The 22,465-nt window shown below is 41.9% G+C and overlaps 1 protein-coding gene across 1 annotated transcript in view; it reads left to right on the forward strand.

The window, feature by feature from the left end:
* LOC149313404 (uncharacterized) overlaps positions 1 to 22,465 on the forward strand; it is a 218,591-nt gene that overhangs the window by 71,822 nt on the left and 124,304 nt on the right. Inside the window, exons 5-6 of the mRNA XM_089519047.1 lie at positions 21,687 to 21,821; positions 21,911 to 21,955. Coding sequence (XP_089375173.1) covers positions 21,687 to 21,821; positions 21,911 to 21,955 — 180 coding nt within the window. The remainder of the gene's footprint in view (positions 1 to 21,686; positions 21,822 to 21,910; positions 21,956 to 22,465) is intronic.

A 22,465-nucleotide genomic window follows, 5' to 3' on the forward strand; every position in this document is an offset into this window, starting at 1 on the left:
TGTCTATAACAACAGTGTTTTACAATAGCTTTGAAACGTTTTGAAACTAGTTTTGGTGTTATATGTTGATTCATTTTCAAAAAATGTAATTAAATATATATTATAGTAGGGATGGTCAACTGTGTCAAGATGGTTGCAGTGTATTAATAGTTTTAACCTTAATTATAATTCTACTGTTCCAACTTTAATTCTAACTAAGTAATACAGTTTCAGTTGTAATTCTGATTAACTCGTAAAGCCAGCATGGTCAGTGATCAGAAATGGTGAGAGCTACCCAAAAACAATAGGATGAGTTGGTAATAATGGCCAGAGATCATAAAAAAATAGAATTAGTCTACCTTAAATTGATTAGATCAATGCATGTCCTAGTAATAACAAAGAGGAAGACTTTCTAGATGCACTCATAGGACACTTAGCTGTCATAGAACCAAGAAGAGAAAATATTTCCCTGGATTTAATTCTGAGTGGTGAAGCCCAGGTTAGGACCTAGTGAGTGCAAATGCAACCCACTGGAAGCAAGGATGTCATCTTTAATTTATTTTGAGTTTTTAAAAACACCACTTAATCTTAACACTCAATATCAAAATCTTCTATTTTTTAAAATACAACTTATTCTTTTTCCAGTTGTGGACCATGTAATTGGGAGCATTTCCAAAGCTTTAGATATTAATAGATCTGGTTTGTATAGAGATCAGTGAATGAACCAGACACAGTTTGAATTATATGTTATAACTGCCTTTGAGTTGACATGACTAATGGTGACCCTGTGAGCAAGGCACCTCGAAGACTCCCTGTTCTCAACTGCTCTGCTCGGTTTCTTCATGTCAAGGGTTGTAGCTTCCTTGACTGAGTCTATCCATATTGAGTCTATCCATTTAGTATGTCATCTTCCACTCATTCTACTGTCCTCCATCTTTCCTAGCATTATTGACTTTTCTAATAAGTCATTCCTTCTCACGATGTGTCTGAAGTCTCAATTTGGTCAGCTTGGCTTCTAGTGAGAGTTCAGGCCTGACCTGTTCAATGACCCTTTTGTTGGGTCTTCTTGGCCATCTATGATATCCTCAGCACTCTTCTCCAGCACCACATCTCAAATGAGTTGATTCTCCTTTCCTCAACCTTCCTCAGTGTCCAGCTCTTACATCCATATATGGTGATGGGGAAATACAATGGCTTGGACTATTGGACTACTTAATTTTAGCATTCAGTTTTATATAATTGCACTTCAGGAGCTTGTCTAGTTCTTTCATAGCTACAATTCCCAATCCTAGTCTTCTTCTGACTTCTTGACTGCGGTCTCTGTTCTGATCAATGATTGATTCAAGATAGGGGAACTCTTTTACTATTTCTATTTCTTAATTATCTAAATTAAATTGAATTTACGTAATTGTTTTTCTTAATGTCCATCATTAAACTTTCCTTAGCACTTTCTTCTTTGACTTTCTTTAGTAATTGTTCGAAGTCTTTGTTGTTTTCTGCTAGTAGTACGGTATCATCTCCATATCTTAAGTTGTTAACATTCCTTCCTCCCATCTTCACTCTCCTTTATCTGAATTTAAACCTGCTCTGTGTATAATGTTTTCTGCATACACGTTGAACAAGTATAGAATCATAGAATCATAGAGTTGGAAGAGACCGCAAGGGCCATCCAGTCCAACCCCCTGTCATGCAGGAAATCCAGATCAAAGCATCCCTGACAGATGGCCATCCAGCCTCCATTTGAAGACCTCCAAGGAGGGAGACTCCACTACACTCCTAGGACGTGTGTTCCACTGTCAAACAGCCCTTACTGTCAGGAAATTCCTCCTAATGTTGAGGTGGAATCTCTTTTCCTGCAGCTTGCATCCATTGCTCCGGGTCCTAGTCTCTGGAGCAGCAGAAAACAAGCTTGCTCCCTCCTCAATATGACATCCCTTCAAATATTTAAATAGGGCTATCATATCACCTCTTAACCTTCTTTTCTCCAGGCTAAACATCTCCAGCTCCCTAAGGCGTTCCTCATAGGGCCATGGTTTCCAGACCCTTCACCATTTTAGTCGCCCTCCTTTGGACACGATCCAGTTTCTCAATGTCCTTTTTGAACTGTGGTGCCCAGAACTGGACACAATATTCCAGGTGGGGCCTGACCAGAGCAGAATATAGTGGCACTATTACTTCCCTTGATCTAGACACTATACTTCTATTGATGCAGCCTAAAATCGCATTGGCCTTGTTAGCTGCCGCATTGCACTGTTGACTCATGTTCAACTTGTGGTCTACTTGGACTCCTAGATCCCTTTCACATGTTGTCTCCTTAAGCCAGGTGTCCCCCATCCTATATCTGTGCATTTCATTTTTTCGCCCTAAGTGCAGTACCGTACATTTCTCCCTGTTGAAGTTCATTCTGTTAGCTGTGGCCCAGCTTTCTAGTCTATTCAGGTCATTTTGAATGTTGATCCTGTCCTCTGGACTATTAGCTATTCCTCCTAATTTGTAGTCATCTGCAAATTTGATAAGTATTCCCCCAATTCTTTCCTCCAAGTCATTGATAAAGATGTTGAACAGTACTGGGCCCAGGACAGAGCCCTGTGGGACCCCACTGGTCACTTCTCTCCAGGATGAAAAGGTGCCATTGTTGAGCACCCTTTGGGTTCGTCCGGTCAACCAGTTACAAATCCACTTAACAGTTGCCTTGTCTAGCCCACATTTTACAAGCTTGTTTGCAAGAATGTCATGGGGAACTTTGTCAAAGGCCTTACTGAAATCAAGATATACTATATCCACAGCATTCCCTTCATCTACCAAACTGGTAATTTTATGAAAGAAAGAGATTAGATTTGTCTGGCATGACTTGTTTCTCTGAAACCCGTGTTGACTTTTTGTGATTATGGCATTGCCTTCTAGATGTTCACAGATTCTCTGTTTAATGATCTGCTCTAGAAACGTTCCTGGTATTGATGTCAGACTAGGTGATAGAATACAACCTTGTTTGACCTCTTTGCCAAGGAGCTAAAAAGCAAGTGGTTCTGGTTAAAGGAGAACACATTTTGTTCTTGCAAGGTTGAGCAATGGGGCAAGCTATGCAGGAAAGTTAGAGGTGGTTCGAAAAGCATCTCTGAACAATAGTTGTATATCCTGCAGAGAAAATAATTTTGATTAAATTCCTGTCAGTTAATTTGCAATCCAGAGGTTGTGCATAGGCTTCCTCCTTGGGAGAAAGGCCCCATACATTCACAGAGCTCCAGCTGGTAGAGATGGTACATATTAGTCCCTGGTTTGTAACTGTTTTTTAAGGTATACGAGCCAAGATTTCTGGAGGTAGCACTACCTTTGCAGGCAGAATAATATACCCTAACCACCCATCTTTGCCATGTGATTTTAAATGTGGTCAAAACATTTTATATGTTTTGTGGTATGAAAAATAAGATAAATCCTCTGAATGTTCAAACTGGTAACATCAGTGAGTGTACTTTTGGTAAATAGCAAACAATCTGGGACTTGAGGAAATAGCTGACAAACTGGAATGAATCATGAGGGGAAAAGTCTTCTAATATTGTTTGGTTAACTGTTCACTTTACAGTTCACAAACAAGAATGTGGCTTTTGGGAACTTGGTAGAGAGGCTTTATTTGCAGGGACTTTTATGAGGATTTTGATGGCAATTATGTCCTTATTTGTAATTTTTTTCAAAAAGCAATCTAAGAGTTGAATCACTTGTCTGGAATTTATTCCATTTTCTTCAAGTAAATGTCATATGTCTGGACAGCTTGATTTAAATGAAGAGTAAATGACATGGTCATTAGACCAAACTTTGTGAGACTCTTCCTGCCTTGACAGTTTAGAATAATACAAATGAATGAAACTAAAATTCCTTTTTTTAAAAAAAAATGAAATTCATTATTTATTTTATGTTGGGGGAGTTACATACACAGGAAAATAAATACAACTGTTTCTGAATGATCTTGACACATCCCTTAATTCTCAATTCCTTACCAAGTGTTGCCACATTTGTCTAACCTATCTGTATTATTTCTAGATCATTTTACAGAGTCATAACCTCATGAGGTACATAAAAGTTAAAAATAATAATAATAATGTGGCATAGGCCCAGTACATACCTCAGATTGTGTCCAGAGTGGCAGTGGTGTTTTTTCCTCCACAGTGAAGCCGCAGCCACCAAACCAGGCGGCTTCCCTGCGGAGGAAAAAGAACCTGCAAAAAAGTTACATAAGTGCCACGCTGCAACATACAGACACCACACGCTGTTACGTAACAATGGCAGCGCCATGCCATATTAGGGTTAGGGACTGTGCGGTTGCTGCATTGTCCCTTAACCCTAATATGGCGCCAGCACGGCGCATTAGTGCCATGTGTACTGTGCCATAGATTTCAAAGACATAGCTGTCTTAGTCTGGATCAGTATGCAAAGGGATCTTGTAGCACCTTTGAAATTAAGGACTTTATCACACCAACCTGCTATTCCACGACAATCACACTAGTTTAAGAATGTAGGCATACCTGTTGAGCATCATTTCTTCTCACACTTTTCCTCAGATGTTGCCTTCCAGGAGGAATGGCGGAATGAGCAATCACGGCTGCCAGCTTTGTCACAAAGTTAGCTGCCATGTGAATGTGCACACAGCAGCCAGCTTTGGGAAGGTGTTGACCCCCAGATCTCTGCAAGGGAGGGGAGAGAGGAGGGGAGGAGCAGAATCATGTCCTCTCATACCATGCGACTGCCTAGAAGCAGAACTACAATAGAAGAGATGTATTGCACAAAGGCAATAATGGAACAGCAGCACAATTGAGAGCCTATTGACAGGTTTTGCCCATCAATGAAAAGGTGCACTACAATAATGAGTGGAATGCTAGCAGCGAGATTGAGAGCCTATTGGTATGTTTTGCCAATCAGTGAAAAGGTGCACTACAGTAACGAATAGAATGCAAGGCAGCAGCAGGTCAGACATGACATGTGATAAATACCTGGCAAAAATGCTTTTATCCTATTAACATTCTTCTTTTCTTGCCTCATGTGATAAATCCCTAATTTAGGGAAAGAAGTTCATAGCATAAGCTTTTATAGACCTGAAACACACAGGCCAAATAACTGGCTGCTTTGAGAGTGTGGTGTTCAAGTGATGCATGATCTGTTCTCATGGACTGGATCAAAAAGGAGAAGTTATAATCCGGCTCCTGGTGGTGCTGGCTTGGGACTACAGTAACAATCCACTTCAGAAGCGGGCCATATGGTTGCCACAGTCCCAGCCTAATAGCGTCCACAGCGACCCCCAGCCACTTTTTACCAGCCGTGTGCTCAAAGATTTACGTCTACTTCATCTGATGCATCTGATGAACTTCCTCTTAGTCTCAAAGATGCTTTAAGATCCCTTTGCATAATGACATACATTTATTAATAACAAAAAATGCTGTTCCAGATATTTGAAAGCAGCAGAAAGCCATTAACAAGTTAATTCTTAGGAAAAGACACCACTAAAAAGAGGTTTGGATAAACAGAGCCAAGGGACTAATTTCAAATCATGTGGGTGGAAGTTCCATCTTTGAGGAGCTGCCACTGACAATGCCACTGTTTTTTGTGGCAAACAATCTGGTATGTTGTATTGTAAGATCTTTATTGTATTGTAGGATCTTACAATGCAGCTTTTAATTTGTGGATAGGATCAGATATGAGGGAGTCCTTTATACCCCTTTGTACCAAACTACCTAAGGTAAGGTGGATAAGGCATATTACAACAGGGGAGAAGCTAAGGGCATAGGGAAAGGGGCCAAAAACAGACTGGGCTGAGTCAAATGCCATTCTTAACCAGTGTTGTACAGGAAGTACTCCCTGCTGAATGTAGCTTCTTCAGTCGCTTCTAGCCATCCGTTCCCCAGTTGTACCATGTCCTCTAGTGGGATGGACCCATTGCAGCCATGCAGCAGTTGCAACTCAGAGTGCTTGCCAGTCACAGGAAGCAGAAGGGAAGGCACACTATAAGACACAATTTCAAGCAGCAGCAGAATTTACTGTTTTTAAAAACCTAGCCAAGAAAAGCACAGAAAACAGAGCAGAATATTTTTTAAAAAAATACAAATTGAGAGAGACACATAACAGAAGTTCTATTATGAAATCAACAAGTGCAGAAACACTTCCAAACTAAAATTCCATCCAACCCTTATGCTAGCTCATGCTGCCAGGCCCTGGTAGAGTCACTTAATAATTTGGATTTGTTCTAAGCAGCCCCAGGGAGTAGACACCATCCTCAGTAAGACCGGACTGGGTAGGTGGCTAATGCATCCTTGCCAGAAGATGGGGATCTGGAAACCTACAAGTGCAGGTCTCTCTCTGTTCCCAACCCACTGCTCCTTAAGATAACTTCCCTGCCAACAGGGATGTAGCCAAGGGGGGGGGGGTTCTTGGGGTCCAGACCCCCCCCTTCCATTAGAAAAATGAATGGTGCGTGCTGCTGCGCTGCCGCACCCAAGCCCCAATATAATGGTGGCACTTAGTCTGGACCCCCCCCCCTTCCTAAAATCCTGGCTACGTCCCTGCTGCCAACCGTCCAATTAAAAAGATTGCATGTACAGCGCTGTGTAAATTTACAGCGCTTTATAAATAAAGGTTAATAATAATAAATAACCTATCCTCTGGACGGAAAAGAGAAGAAACAGACATTGTGGCATGTGAAGAAGCCTGCCAAGAGGATCAAGGCAGACCCACTGTGACACCCTCACAACTAGTTATAGAGTCTCATCCGAACGGCAAGCTACAAAGTCAATCTGTGATGCAAATGAGGATGTATTCTTTGGGTTCAAATTAGAGCTTTTCCATCTCTTAAAGGTAGGTCATCCTTTCTGTCCATCATAACCGTGGCGGGTTACAAACCGCCATTAAAGTACGGACTCAGTCCGTACTAGGGTTAGGAAGGTGCGGTGCTTCCGCACCCCCCTAACCCTAGTACGGACTGAGTCCGTACAAAATGGCGCCCCCCCTTCCACATGGGGGCCGCCATGACGACGTCACGACTGCGCCGTCTCTACACAGGGCAGCACAGACGTGACGTCGTCGGTCTGCGCCAGGGCGCCTAGGGCGCCCTTTCCGCAGACCAGGAAGGAGCTCCGTTTCGGAGCTCCTTCCTGGTTTGCGGCGGCGCTTTGCTTCGCTGGGCGCAGCCTTCAGACGGCTGCACCCAGCGAAGCAATGGAGAAAGGGGCCAAGCGGCCCCTTTCTCCTTCTCCCCGCTGCCGCGGGGTGTCCTTAGGGCTTGAAGCCCCAGGGACACCCCTTTTCAGGCTGCGGGGAAGCGGCGTTTTGCTGCTTCCCCGCAGCCTGAAAAGCGGCGGATCGGGGCCTCAGCGGCTGCCGCTCTACACGCTGAGGCCCCGATACACCGGGGAAAGGGGCGGGTGCAGACCACCCCAAATGGGCGGTCTATAACCCGCCCATGATGAACATTTTTGTCCTTGTCTGTATATGCTGGAGAACCCTTCTGGTAAAGAGTCCATCTCCCAGTGGAGAGTTTTAAGAACTACTTTCTTCTGTATTATCAATTAATACAGCAAATTGTTTTTGTCTTTTTTTCCAATCCTGTTTTTCTTCAATTGGCTGGGTGTTGGGGGGTTAGTGGGCTCCCCTCCTACTCCATGAGAAATGTGTAGTCAGATTCCCTGGGCCAAAGTGCACCAAAGACCAAAAATAGAAGGTGGAACTGAGACACATGGTTGGAGTCTCAACTGGGAAAAGTTTAAGCACTCAGGAAGCAGCTTGAGCTACAAAAGAATGTGTCCTGCCTCTACCCCCAAAGGGCTTCACAGATATCTGTTTTCTGCTCAGTCTCCCACGGTTAACCAGTCATGATGTGTGAGATAAGGGATGCCATAAAAATGGCCACTCCATTCTTGGAATGTGAAGAGAAAGCCCTGGCTGAATGGGATGAATAATCTGCCAGCTGATCTAATGGGTAAAAGTGATCCTCAGATTCCATAGGGAAATAGAGAAAAGCCAGGGAAATGCGAGGTGGGGGATAGCTCTGGCTAGCCTCTATTCTATATAGGCACCAGTAGAAAGAGGCCAGACTAATTTCCTCCTGGCTGCCAGCTGCTGAGCAGCTGCTGAAAACCTCTAGTAGGAAGCCAGTTGGACGAACACCAGAGCCTGGCATGTTGGCACACATAGAGCAGAGTCCCAAGGCCACCAGTGAGGAGAGGCCCTGCTGTATCTACTTTGCCTAACCCTGTTGGACTATCCTTGAGGCTGTTCTGGGAAATACAGAAGCCTTGTCGTGTAATTTAGTTACTACTGCAGGCCAAATGTAGGGTGATTTCAATTGCCCTCTCCCAGACCAACCAAACCATTCCACTAGAAAGAGAAACTTCATGTTCCATTCATTTACATGCAGGTTGCCTCATCTCAGGGTGCTACCTTCGGTGTTGGGTAGTTGCTGTGCTTCTCCAGGTCAACAAACAGAGAGACAAAACTAAGAGCAATCAGCACTAGTGGATAAGAGGAAAGCTTGGGTTTTGTATGTGTGGCAGCTTTCAGACAGGGGTGGGCAAAGTGTGGTCCTGGGCTGCATGGCTGTTTTGGGGGCCATTGAACCCTCTGCAGATTCCTCTGGCTGGTTCTTTTTCTGAGAATCTCCCAGTGAATTGTCTGTCTTAGAAGCCACCAGTCTTATCAATTGCATTTTACATTTAACATTTTAAAAATGCCCTTATTTTTTCAAAAAAGCTTGGACTTCCAGCCACTTGCAGTTTTTTTGCCTTGGCAGCAGAGGTATTCTGAATTTTTGTCTATCCATGTGGCACCCAGAGAGGCAGGAGATTAAACATAAGGTCCATGCCTGATTTAACATATGGCTAACCATATCTGCCCATTCACAGCTAACACCAAGCTCTCTGGCTCAGCAAGAAGGTGCAAAATCTGTGGTGCTATACTGTTGTTGTTGTTGTTGTTGTTGTTGTCTATCCTCGAGTTGATCTCAACTCATGGCGACCCTGTAGATGAGACATCTCCATGATTCCCTGTCCCTCACTGCTCTGCTCAGTTCCTGCAAATTCATACCCGTGACCTCTTTTATAGACTCCATCCATCTAGCATACGACCTTCCTCTCTTTCTACTTCCCTCCACCTTTCCTAGCATTATTGTTTTCTCCAGTGAGTCTTCCCTTCTCATGATATGGCCAAAGTATGACAGCTTTAATCTAGTCATCTTGGCTTCTAGAGAAATTTCTGGTTTGATCTGTTCTAGCACCCATTTGTTTGACTTCTTGGCTATCCATGATATCCTCAGCAATCTTCTCCAGCACTACATTTCATATGAATTGGTTTTCTTCCTGTCTGCTTTCTTAACGGTCAATCTCTTGCATCCTTACATGGTAATAGGTAAAACAGTGGCTTGTACGATTCTAACTTTCATGCTCAGTTGTATATCTTTACAAGTTCTTTCATAGTGTTCTTGTACAATGCCAATGCATCAAAAGGAAGGAAGTGCTCATCATGTCATTTGCATCACAACTCATGCCTCTGAACATATCTTGCCCAGAACCTCCCATGATACATTCACCTTGGGGTTACTATAAGTTGTAAATTACTTGAAGGAACATAACAACAAATCACAAGGGTCTACACCTTGTGATATCACAAGGGTCTGCCTCCTGGGCCTTTTCACACTACTCAGTTATATCACTGTGATTCCACTCCAACTGCCATGGTTGTATGCTGTGGAATCCTCCTTGGTTTGGTAGTTTGGTCAGAGGTACTAGATGCAGATTCTTAGCTGCCAGTCCCGTAGGACAGAGCAATGGCAGTTAAAGTGTAATTGCAGTGCTATAACTGTGTAGTGTGAAAGGGCTCCTTCTATTAGGTTTTGTAGAGCCTTTCTCCATGAGATGATACCATACCTTTTTCCTGACACCATATAATGCTTACTCTTTCTATATTCTTAAGAAGATGCACTTGTGTTTGATTATGAGCAAGTAATATCTAAACATATATAGTTTTGCATGTTTTACAAAGAAGGCTAAATTTATTTATTTCTCTGCTGGACCCTTTGTGAGAGTGAGCACAAGATTGGTTGTTGTTTACCTTCCACCTTTCCAATTTGATTGTTCTGTTTCAGAGGCCCAGTCCTGTCTCTCATGTTTCCCAGCATATACCCATTGGACCTTTTTTTAAAAGCATAGCTTGACAGGGGCTTATAAGCATCCAGGTTACACAAGTGTTGAAGGAGGCAACTAATTAAAAACAGAGAGTGGCATTGGCATTGGCAGGGGAGGAAATTATCTGGGCCAGACACCAAACAGCTTGTAAAAAGTGTCCTGGAGTGAGACAACTTGGGTTTCAAAGATGTGTGCTCTGGAAGTTTAAAAAATAACTTGCCCCACATCAATATATAAGAATGTTTTAGGAGAAAAGAATGGATGAAAATACCACTTATCTGTTTTGCACTCTCCATAATTCTCAGAGTTTGCAAATCGAGGTCCTGCAGCTGTTATAGAAACATGTGCCAGGCCAAGCTGCTTGACCTCATTGCCAGCAGGTCTTCACTGTCTCAGACAGAGACCTAAGACATCACCTGCTTTTTATTCCTCTTAGCACAGCAGGAGAAGGCTCCAGGCAGGTGGGTGGAGGAAAAGCATCATTTCCTGCTTTCATCCCTTCTCCCCCCATTCCCCTTCTGAAAACCACTAGCAACAATTTGTTGCAGTGACATGTGTCCCTTCTAAGTCTAGTAGCAATTTTGGGTGCTTGTGTGTCTCTTTGTTCAGAAGTAAAATGGGGCCATCTAAAATTGAGATAGCAGTTTCCACATAATTTGATGCTGACCACAAACACACAGACAGCTATGCGTGCAAAGTAAAACACAGACACATACCATCTGTGGGTAGGGCCAATAGCAGACTCAATGGGATTACATTAGTCAAAATTGTGGGTTTAACTAATTTATGCCTACTCACAATTAAGCAGGACTAGCCTCTGCATGTCTGCTCAGATATAAACAAGAATGAATCATTCAGCAGCACTTTCAAACAGCATCCCAGATACCAAGACATTGTATATCTACTAGGAGGAAGGGCAAGCCACTGTATGTATACTCACAGTAGGGCAAGCCTTATAGGTAAGGAGATTAAGTCACTCACAAGCTTTGTTTTGAATCCCCAGGGGTTTGTATAGGAAGAACCTCTTGTCACAAATCATTGGCTGACCAAAAACAAGATACCCACCCTGCTAAGAAGGAAAAATTTAAAGGCTTTTCTGCCTTACCTCCTTTACCAACCAGAGCAGTAGTATTTTACCTGGAGACACCCTAAATGATAAAGTTGCAGCAACAGCTACTCAATAAATAAATAAATAAATAAATAAATAAATAAGAGCAAGTATCTTGCTGATGCGCTCTAGACCATCTTGCTTTTCCTAAAACACTTGTTTTTCCTCTGCCTTTTTCAGATTCACAATCACAAAATAAAAACTGCTGCCTTCACTTGCCAGATGTTTTCCTCCTGAGCCTAGTGTTGTCCTATTGCTTCTGTTGTTGCCCTGCAATCCCAAACTGCGCTCCATGGCTGAATCTGTCTCCTCAAGGGACAGCAGATGGCCACAACCAGTTTCATGTTCCTTTAAGCCTGTCCAAGGTCTTTTTTCTTAAGTCATAGTATGATTGGCTTTGGCCATCTTCCCTCAGATCATTTCTATTTCTCTTTCCTCATGGACTTGATACCTATGGGGAATGAGAAGAGATGTTTATGACTGTACATGGTACCAGGAACTTCAAAATCCCCCACCTCCCTGTCTGGGTGTCTTGAGGCTCAAGCCTGTGCTGCATTGCCATCCAGCAGGACAACAAAAAATGCCCAGAAATCCTCTCCATTGTCCATTGTACAGTGAGCCCTTGCTATTCACTGGGGTTTGGTTCCAGGACCCCCCTCCCCCATGAATACCATAATCCATAGATACTCAAGTCCCATTAAATACAATGACATAGTAGGATGGTGTCCCTTGTATAAAATGCCAAAATCAACCTTTGCTGTTTTGAACTTATATATTTTTTAAAAATAATTTCAAACCATGGATGCTTGAATCCATGGATTAAAAAAACCATGGGTGTAGAAGACTGGCTGTACAGATTGGCTAGGCTCACAGACTGAAAAGAGGCCAGAGATAAGAGGAGCTCCTACTCATGAGTCCATGTAATAAGAACAGTAGATCAGATCTCCTGTTGGATGAGGCCTCTGCCTCAGTTACTCTATCAGTGGAGTGGCATCACTGGGCGGGTGCAGGTGACACCAGGTGACAGCCCACAACAGGGGTGGCATCACTGGGCGGGTGCAGGTGACACCAGGTGACAGCCCACAGCAGGGGTGACACTCTGATAGGGTCCTCCTTCCCTGTGGTAGAGGGGAAGGACACCTTTCATTTCTGGGAATGAGTCGGGCTGGGGATAAAGCCATGAGGGGTGAGCAGCAGGGGGCCACGGAGCAGGGCTTGCCACTGCCGCTACTCCACTCTGACCCCCACCCCCCCGCACAGTCTGGTGACACCACTGTATCAGTGAAGTGTTGAGAGTACCTAAGACAAGGTCTGCTGAAGGTGACAGTTGGGGAGAAGTTTATTAAACTGGGTGTGAGGAGTTAATCATTCTCTTTGTGAGCCATTGACAGCTTGGAGTGTCCTGAAAAGATGTGGCTTGCTGGAACCCTAAAAAGGAGCACTCCTTTTGGGGACTTAGAAATTCACCAAAATATTTTGTTACAAGTCCTACTATAAAATCCTAAATTCAGGGCTTTGGAAAAATTCTTGTCTCAGGGGCAAAACAGACAGGCATGCAGAAGCGGCCAGAAGCCACTCCGAGCCTAATCGCCCTGGGGCCATGGCGAACACAAGCCATAGCCCCAAGAGCACTTGCTGCCACAGTCCCAAATGGACTGTGGCAAGGAGCAGAAAAAAAAGCACCCCTTTGGGGGCAGTTTTGGGCCACTTTAGGCGGCCCCAGGGCAGCTTCCAGGCGCTCCGGGGCCATGTGTCATGCAAATGCCATGCCCCTGGAGCAGCTGAAAGCTGCCCCCATCTGCCTGTCTGTTTCGAGCCTCTGTGTGCATAATATTGCTGTCCTCTTTGCTCACACTGAAGTATGGGCATTGTCTACTGAAATGAGTCAACATGCTGGTTAACATTCTCCCTCTTAGTTGGTACTGGCTCTGTTTTTGTAACTGGCAGTTATAAAACTTGTATTCATACAATATGTATTCATATTGTATATAGCATACAAAATGCTATATACAATACCAACACTCATAAAAGTAGTAAAATAATATATATATTCCTAAAAATAAATAAATTTAAAAATACAAATACAGGCAATCATCTGTCAGAGGACCAGACCCATGACAGAGCCCAACTAGAAGTTCAATTACTAATCCATTGTGCAAGTCATCACCTGTCAGATTTTAATTGTGGCTGGACAAAATTTTGCTACTTTATGTGTAATAGTAGGATTAGTATCTGAAAGCAGCAAGGAAACATATTGCTCTGTACATCCTGGATGTTTCTGGAGTATTGGCAAATAAGCTCAGTGTGTAGATCTCTATAGTATAGACACTGAGAAAGTACACGATCCACAGATTCTATTTGACCAGAATCACAGTGACAGTGATTCCCCTTTTCCCTTTGCTTATTTGAGTCAGAAAACAGTAGCCAACAGCTTCACAATAAACCAGAATCTGCAACTTTAGTCCAAATGCAGCCATTTTAATCATATTCGTTCCCAGAAATATCGGCCAATAGGAAGACTGCTCCCAACCTAAAGTCCAGGTTACAGTCCATACTGCAGGTGGGATACTCTCAGTACAATGATCTTAATAGTTTCCTTTTAGAATTTCCTGTTGAGACACATAATTTTTTTAAAAACGCACATTGTAACTAGTGAAAATTAATAGTATGATCTGTAAGGTTTTAGCAGTATCTCTGTAAGCTGCTGTCCAGTCTCCTTGTTGTTGTTTATTGTTGTTGTGTGCCTTAGTTTCTGACTTACAGTCACTCTAAGACAAACCTAGTATGGGGTTTTCTTGGCAAGATTTGTTCAGAGGAGGTTCCAGCATTCAAACCATTACACCACACTGGCTCCTCCATCTAGTCTAACACTCTGTAAGAACTGTAAAAAACTTAAACATTTTCAACCATTTAGCATTCTGCAGACAGTTGTGTTTGAACATTTACAAAATGACATATTGAGCCACTAGATCAATTTTTCTGGCCAATTTTGTAAAACATGCAACTGTTGCCATCTCAATCAAATTCCTCTCACTGCTTTTGTAGTAAACTGATTCTCTGCAAAGAGTTTCATCACTTGGAGATACAGAAGGCATGCAAGGCATGTCTGCTTTCCTTCATATAAGGCAACAAGAAGCGGTTTGCTGCTGACCATTTTAGGGGGAAGCCTTATGCTGGCAGACTTTGGAACAGACTAGAATAAGCCTCTCCCTACCTCCCTTCCCTGTCTGACCTATTTACCTACTAACAGTCCGGGAATTCAAGCTGTAATGAATTTAGTGGAAGTATTCCTTAAAAGTGCATTTGTGCTGTACCCATATTGCTAAGAATGTAGGCAGTGAGTGCCACCTACAGGCTTGTTATTTAAAAATAAAAAGACAATCGATTTTTTAAGAGATGAAGGGTTGAGTTTTTGTTTTTCTTTTCTGTTTAGTAACTCTGTTTTCTCTATATCTAGTCCATCGTTTGCAATAACCCCAGGCGGATTTCTTTACAGCAAAGGCCTAGAAAAAGACAAAACAAAGAACAGTCATGTCAAAAGTTCTTGCCATAGAATGCAAGTACAGTTACACAATTATGCTAGGCTACAACTGATCAGTTTTGGTGGCCAACAGCCTATTCCATACCACATTTAGCAATCCTCTGTGGCTCAGCCACAGAATTGAGTTTGCTTAATTTAAGCAGAATTGTTGTGAGGACATGCTATGGTTATTCACAATCTCATTTCCTTGTTTGATACAGAGTGTGTGTGTGTGTGTGTGTGTGTGTGTGTGTGTGTATCTCACACTCTTCCTCTATGGGGTTCTCTGAAGGAGTTATCCCATTTTACCAACACAGCAGCCTAGTTACAATGAATGATACTGAGCAAGAGAGTAATTTTGTCCAGTCCTCCACTAGTGGCCACTGAGGTTCTGTCCACATCAAAAGTGCTCTAACCTTCTGTCTTTGAATGTGTTGATCCCCAAAACCAAGCAGTGCTCCTGGTCCAATCCTCAGTCTTCATGGCCTTAATAGATAGGTCTGAGGATGATCCCTTTCATCTTCAAAAGATGCCTTTAGGTTATGGTTGTAGGTAAAACAGAGCACATGTTTTGTGTACTTTAAAAAAAATTATTAAGTTTTATCAAATAACAAACTTACGAACAATAGAAATAACAGATCTTGGGAATGAGTAAAAAGAATTTCCACCCGAAAATACACTCTTTCAAAGTTGTAAAAATCCAGAAAGGGAAATCATAGATCATTTTGCCACAGTCAGTGTCCAAGATGTCCTTAAAACCAGTTGGTGCGAAGTGGAGCAAAATGAGATATATTGTTCTTGACATAATCAATAAAAACAGACCAATTCTCAATGAATGTGTGTGTCTTTTTTCGTCTGGATCTGTTCTTGAAGGAATAGAAAGGTTTTTCCGACAACCATGTGTGCCAGAATCTTTTCCACTAGTTTTCAAATAACAAATTCCCTGTCTTCCAGCATCTCGCAGTTTCATTTCTAGCTGCAGAGGTTAGGAATATGACGAGTCTCTGGTGTTTTAGATGATTATTAGCTTTGCTGAAGACTGATAACAAGAATAAGGCCGGACAAAATTTCATAGAATCATAGATTTCACTGGTTGTTTTATAATGTCAGATATCGGCATCAGTGTTGCATTCCAAAAAGCATTAATCCTAGGACATTCGAGCCACATGTGTGTGTAAAAACCTAGAACTTTACAGCCTCTCCAATAGTATGGTGAAACATTTTTCAATATCTTTGAGATCTTCACACAAGGGTTTTAAATACCATTTGTGTGCTGTTTTTAAACCACTCTCTTTTGCAGCTGCCGATCTTGATTTATATATGGAAGAGGACCAGATGCTTGCCCAGGTTTCCTGAGATATATCCATATTTAAATCAAACTGCCAGGTTATTCTGGCAGAATGATTTTTCCCCATAAATGAACTGTATTAGGTTTTTGTATAATTCCTGTAGTGGCTGCTCCCCTCTTGGATGGTCCCTTATCTATACAGATGGATTCATAAAAAGTTGGGGTTTTAGAACTATAAACTTTTAGCAGGGTGCAGCATGCAAAGGAGAGGAACTGAAACATTTGGAGCCATGGTTTTGTGTACTTAAAATGGTTATATAGAAAAGGAAATTTCAGCCAGTGTTGCTTGGTATACAAGCTCCCTGTGCTAAAATTCCCTCTTTCACACAACTATTAAAGGTATAGGAGCCTAGTCCTTTATGTTACCTTGCAACCTTGAGGTGCTTGCCAGTTGTCCCACCACCACCTTTTTTTCTACACAGAGAGAGAGAGACACAGATATTTGGAACTTCAAGATGTATGGAGATCTAAATATGGAGATGCTTGTGATTATACCTTTTGTTTCCTGAGAGACATAGATCCTTTTCTAGAATTGATATGTTTTTGATAACAAAGATTTTATGTCACAAAATGAAGACTGTGGATGTTTTACCAAGGAGTTTTTCATATCATAATCCTCTACAGATGGCTTTGTTATTGACTAATAACAGATCTTACAATTGGAAATTAAACGAGACTGTATTACAGGATGTGAAAGTAGTGAATAAGACCAAGAAGGCTCTAAAAACTTTTTTTTGAAGAAAACTTGAATTGGTACTGAATTGATATATGGGATTGCAAGTAAAGCTTTCATGAGAGGATTTTTTTTACACAACAGAATGTGGAATTAAGGAAATAAAAGTTGGAGAAAATACCAAAAATATGGAAGAGATAACACCTTTTAACAAAGTCTTGGAGACAGAAAGTAACTGTTGCAAAAGCAATTGTCAATTATCACAGATTGTGAGATTAAAAAAAATAAGATTAACAAAACAGAAATATTTTGAAAATGCCAGTATGTCACGTGGTTTATAAATTAAGGAAGGAGAGAGAAAAGAAAATGATTTATAAAATTCAGATGGGCAGGACTATTGTTACACATGGAGAAGCTCTAAAGAAGGTTTTTAAATATATATATATATTATTCATCTCTATTTAAGGAACAGAAAGTACCAAGGGATAGAATAGACAATTATCTAGAAGATCAAAAATCTTCCAAGGGTTACAGATGAACAAAGAGCAAGACTGAATGTACCAATAAGAATGGCAGAACTGGTCCAAGCTATTAAACAAAATTCTGGGTCCAGATGGTCTTTCTGCAATCAATTATAATATTTCATTTCATTTCATTTCTATGCTACCTTTCTCTCAGGCGGCTTACAAGAGAAAAACATTTCAAAACATCACAGTAAAATAGTTAAAAACAATTAAAATCATCTATTTAAAACAGTTATCAGTTAATATTAAATCCATACAAAAGTTAAAACATAACACACACTCCAAATAAACCATGCCATCGTGATTTTTTTTAAAAAGGTTGCCTAAATAAAAATGTTTTCGCTTGCCACCAAAAGGCAAGGAGAGAGGGGGCCAGCCTAGCCTCCCATGGAAGGGTGATCCAGAGGGTGGAAGCAGTCACCAAGAAGGCTAGAAGTTCAACTACTTTTATCTTTACAACAGACTGTCTTGGTTTTACATATGGCTGAACTCAATTTTAAATTCTAGGGAAATTCCAGTGTCTTTGAATAGTACAAATATTTCTTTGATCTAAAAGGAAGATACTGATTTGACTGTTCCTAAAGATTACAGATCTATTTTTCTTTCTGAACAATGACTATAAAACTGTGGCATCAATTTTAGCTAATAGATTGAAAGGTGTTCTTTAAAGTTGCATAAAGGATGATAAATGTGCCTAGAAGACAATTGAGAGATACTACTAGCTGTGTTGTAGATATTCTTGATGTTTATAAAAACACAATGATGAATAGGCAGCCTTGACCCTTTTTTTGGACATGGAGAAGGCATTTGATAATGTCAATTGGTGTTTTATGATTCCGTTTTTAGGAAACATTGATTTTGGAAGAAATTTTATTTCTTGGATTAAAGCAATCTATGGAGTTTATCAGACAAGGGAAACTGGAAGTATAATGCAATGGCAATCCCAATGCAATCATGGGGTTTAACATTATTGCATGATATACTACCACACACAGTTTCGGGCAATGGCAAGCTATTTTTGGGCAATTGGGAGTTAGTTCAAACGCAATTCGAATTCACATAAATTCGCTGAACTAGTGAATTCACGTGAATCCATTCTGGCCCCACTTTCTTTTCATTTGAAATTAAGAGAAATTCCTCCCGTGTGATAAACTCCTATGATACTCAGAAAGCACAAACCCTGGTTAGTTAAGAATTGATGTATCTATTTGAAGTATGCAAGGAAACTTGATAGGGATGTCCATTATCTGATAGAGATGGACAAATTGACAAATCTTACAAATGGAAAAGATTTAGATGGATTTTAAAAAGATTGAGTATTACTGCTTGAATATATGGAGCAAGAACGAGATAATATACAGTGGATCCTTGCTTTATGCGGGGGATCCATTCCAGACACACACCCCAGCATAAAACAAATTCTGTGCATGCTCAAGCCCAGTTTAAATGGACGGGGGTGCTTCCATGTGCGGTGCAGCGCACGTGCCATGGGCCCACATGCCATTCATCTAAATGTGGCTTCCTGTCCACGTAGGGTTGCCATAAGTCAGGACCTCCAAACCGGGACAAATGTAGGGCAACATTTTCAAATGTAGGACACATTTTTTAAAAAATGGAGGACATGCAGAAAAATTGGATGATTTTTTAAAAATGTTAATATACATGCATGTTTCTTAGGCATGCTCAAAATGGAGGACATTTTGGCATTATTCCTAGACAGATGGCAGAAATGTACTTCCCTTTCTGGCCAAACCACCCCCCTCCATTCCAAACAGCACATTTGGGCATTGAACATGGGGTTAGGGTTAGATAAAGGGGGATTAGAGGGAGGAGTCAGATAGAGAGGGGCTTAGAAGAGACTTAAATAAGGGAGTTAGATAGAGGGGGGTTAGATGGGCTTAAATTTTAAAGCACCAGACTCGTTCTCTCCGCAGGGCTCTCAGACTACATACACACTGCAGAAATAACCCAGTTTGACACTACTTTAACTGCCCTGGCTCAATGCTATGGAATTCTGGGAAATGTAGTTTGTTGTGACTCCAGAGCAGAGCTCTGCTTGTTCAGTGCCAATCTGCCTGTGTAGTTGGGCTATCTGTGAATTTCACAAACCGCTCGGATTCCCAGTGATTAGGCAGTACAGTGGTACCCCGGGATACGAATTGACCGCGTTACGAAATTTCCGGGGTACGAAAAAGTTAGATTTAAAAAAACTGTTCCGGGTTACGAAAGATTTTTCGGGTTACGAAATTAATTTCGGCGCGAAATTTAAATCGGAAGCGCGGCTAGCGGCTTTCCAGCGGCTTTTCGGGTTGCGAAATGTATCGGGTTACGAACGGTGCCGCGGAACGAATTAATTTCGTAACCCGAGGTAGCACTGTATATAAATAAATCCTATTATTATTATTATTATTATTATTATTATTATATAAGAGGATTAGCGAGAGAGGGGAGTAGATAGAGAGGAGTTGGAGGGGGGTTTAGATGGAGAGAAGGAGGTAGATAGAAGGGGGTTAGAGAGGGCTTAGCTAAAGTGGGGTAACAGAGGGAGAGGGAGTCAGAGAGAGGGTTAGAGAGGAGAGGGGTGTGTGTTTGGGGGGCCTTGGGGAGGGGGCTTCCAATGTCTGACGGGGGCGATCCTGGGGGGAGCTTGGGGCCCAGGAGGGGCATGGAAGGTGCCCTCTTGCCGCTCCCGGGTGCCAGCCCCTTCCTCCTCTTCTGAGCCTTGCTGAGGCCTCTTCCTCCTCTTCTTCTCCGACAGCTGGGTCCCTGAGGCTCCCCTCCCCTTTGGTGAGGCAGCTCTCCCAGCGCTTCAGAGCCCCTTCCTTGCAAGAGGAGGAGGAGGAGAAGCCGAGGAGGAGCCCTGCCTGACTAAGCCTGCTCCTTGGGAGGGCTGGCCAATAGGTGGCAAGGCAGAGCAGCAGAGCCTGCCCTCTGCCAGCTCCAGCCCTGCTGCGTTCCTTCAGCTCATCACAGTATAGGGATGCAGCAGGGCCAGGAGCCGGGCAGCCACCTGGGACCTGAAGAGGGCAGGGCGGGACCGGGACCGCCCCCTAGAAAGCGGGGCAGTCACGCCTCCCGCCAGGTTATGGCAACCCTACGTCCGTGTGACCTCAAGTCCGTGTATGGGAAGCCCGCGCATGGGACGGGCTGACTGTATAACTATGGGATTTGATATTTGATATCATGATATTTGATACTATGTTAATATGTACAGTAGAAGTGTAACTTGGGTAGTTTTGGAATGCAATTAAGGATAAAGAAAATTAGTGTTAGAGGGAGAGGTTAGGGGATAAGTATAACCATATTCTGGTGAGCTGGAGGCTACAGTTTAATTTGGTGGTAGTTTTGTAGGGGGGAAGGGGGTTAGATTTGTAAATTACCCTTATACAATGAGAGCTCAGTATCAGATTTACCATCCACAGGTTTAAGCATCCACGGACAGCAAACCCCAGTTGTCCCCAATGGTGGTGCATGCATGTGGCCACACCATCATTAGGAATGGCCCCTGTTGTCCCCAGTGATGGTGGGTGCATGCAGCCAAGCTGCTATTAGGAACAACAGAACTTCACCTGAAGTTCCGTTGTCCCTAATGGCAGTGTGGCCGCATGCACATGCTGCCATTGGAGACAATGGAAGTTGAGGTCCTGTGGATTTTGGTATCCACGTGAATGTCCACACCAGATGCCCCGAAGATACCGAGGTCCCACTGTATGTATTTTTTTAAAGATTTGATTTTGTTGTTGTTTCTTTTGTTAGTTTGGTAGACATCAATAAAACATACTTATTTTTTAAAAAAACTATAGAAGTGTTCCATGGAGCCTTCTGGGCTCAGAAAATTCACACAGTCATTTATGTCAGTACTTATATGGTATCAAATACACACTTCAAAATGGCTGCACAAAATTCAGGTTTCATGATACAAAACTATCGCAAAACTGTTGCTGATATTTTAAGCATAAATAATAATTAGGATTCCCAACTGTATATGTCAGGCACATACGTTTTAGGTGGTGCACAAAACTCAGGGTTTGTGGCATGACACTTGCAGAAAAATTTGGCTTAGCTTTGAAGGAAATATGATTATAATGATTTGGGATTATAACAAAAACCTTTCACAGAGTATGTCAAATATTAGTAGCTAGTGGCACAAACCACAAGATTGATGGGACAAAATTATGGAAGAAGGTTTGAGAAGATACCAAATTTTGGAGTTCAACATTAAGGATTTCTTTATTTCTTCATTGTTTTTGTATGTGTTTCTGCTCAAAAAATAGCTGCTTTCCTCCTTCATTAAGAAAAGAATATATTTGCTGCCAAGATAAAATGGTACTACTGTGAGACCAGTTCCTGAGGCTTTATCTTTGTTGTCATTCTTAGGGCCAGCCAGGATTGCTTGGACAGCAAGGACCCTCTGGACCACCTGGCCTCGAAGGTATCCCAGGGCTACCAGGTCACAAAGGAGACAAAGGTGAAAGAGGCCAACCAGGAATAACTGGACCCAAGGGAGAAGTGGTAATTGCAAAAAAATCCAGTAGGTCTTACTGACCATAAAGAACAGACAAAGGAATTATCCTTTTCATCATATTTCTTTCTTATTCCAGGGACAAAGAGGGGTCACTGGATTTTCTGGTGCAGATGGCGTTCCTGTAAGTAGCTTGCTCATTTCATATACTGAAATTATGAAGTTTTCAAGTATGTAAAATTATCCTCTTATGCCATTGTCTCTTCCTAACAATAACTTCTGTATTATGTATATAATAATAATAATAATAATAATAATAATAATAATGATATTTATTTGTATCCTGCCTCTCCCTGTATTGGATCGAGGCGGATAACAACAAACAAAAACAATAAAATCAAACATGAATATCAGTAGATAAAAGCATAACTGGACATATTAGATCCTAGTTCCCCAATCTCCCTCACACTCTAAAATACCATTAAAAAACAATTCCCAATAAAATGGTTAATAAAATAAATCGAGATCAAAGTCTGGTGGATACAGCTAAACGAATGGAGAGTGAAAATTTTGAGGAGATCAGTTTGGGAAGGCCTGCAGGAAGAGGTTTTTGGGGGGTTTGGGGATATGTGTAAGGTTGCCATAAGTCAGGAACTCCAAACTGGGACAAATGTAGGACAAATGTAGGACAGCA

The sequence above is a fragment of the Sceloporus occidentalis genome, unplaced genomic scaffold, assembly GCF_023333645.1.
Source record: "Sceloporus occidentalis isolate IW3139 unplaced genomic scaffold, rSceOcc1.0.p SCAF_4, whole genome shotgun sequence".
Taxonomy (NCBI): Eukaryota; Metazoa; Chordata; class Lepidosauria; order Squamata; family Phrynosomatidae; genus Sceloporus; species Sceloporus occidentalis.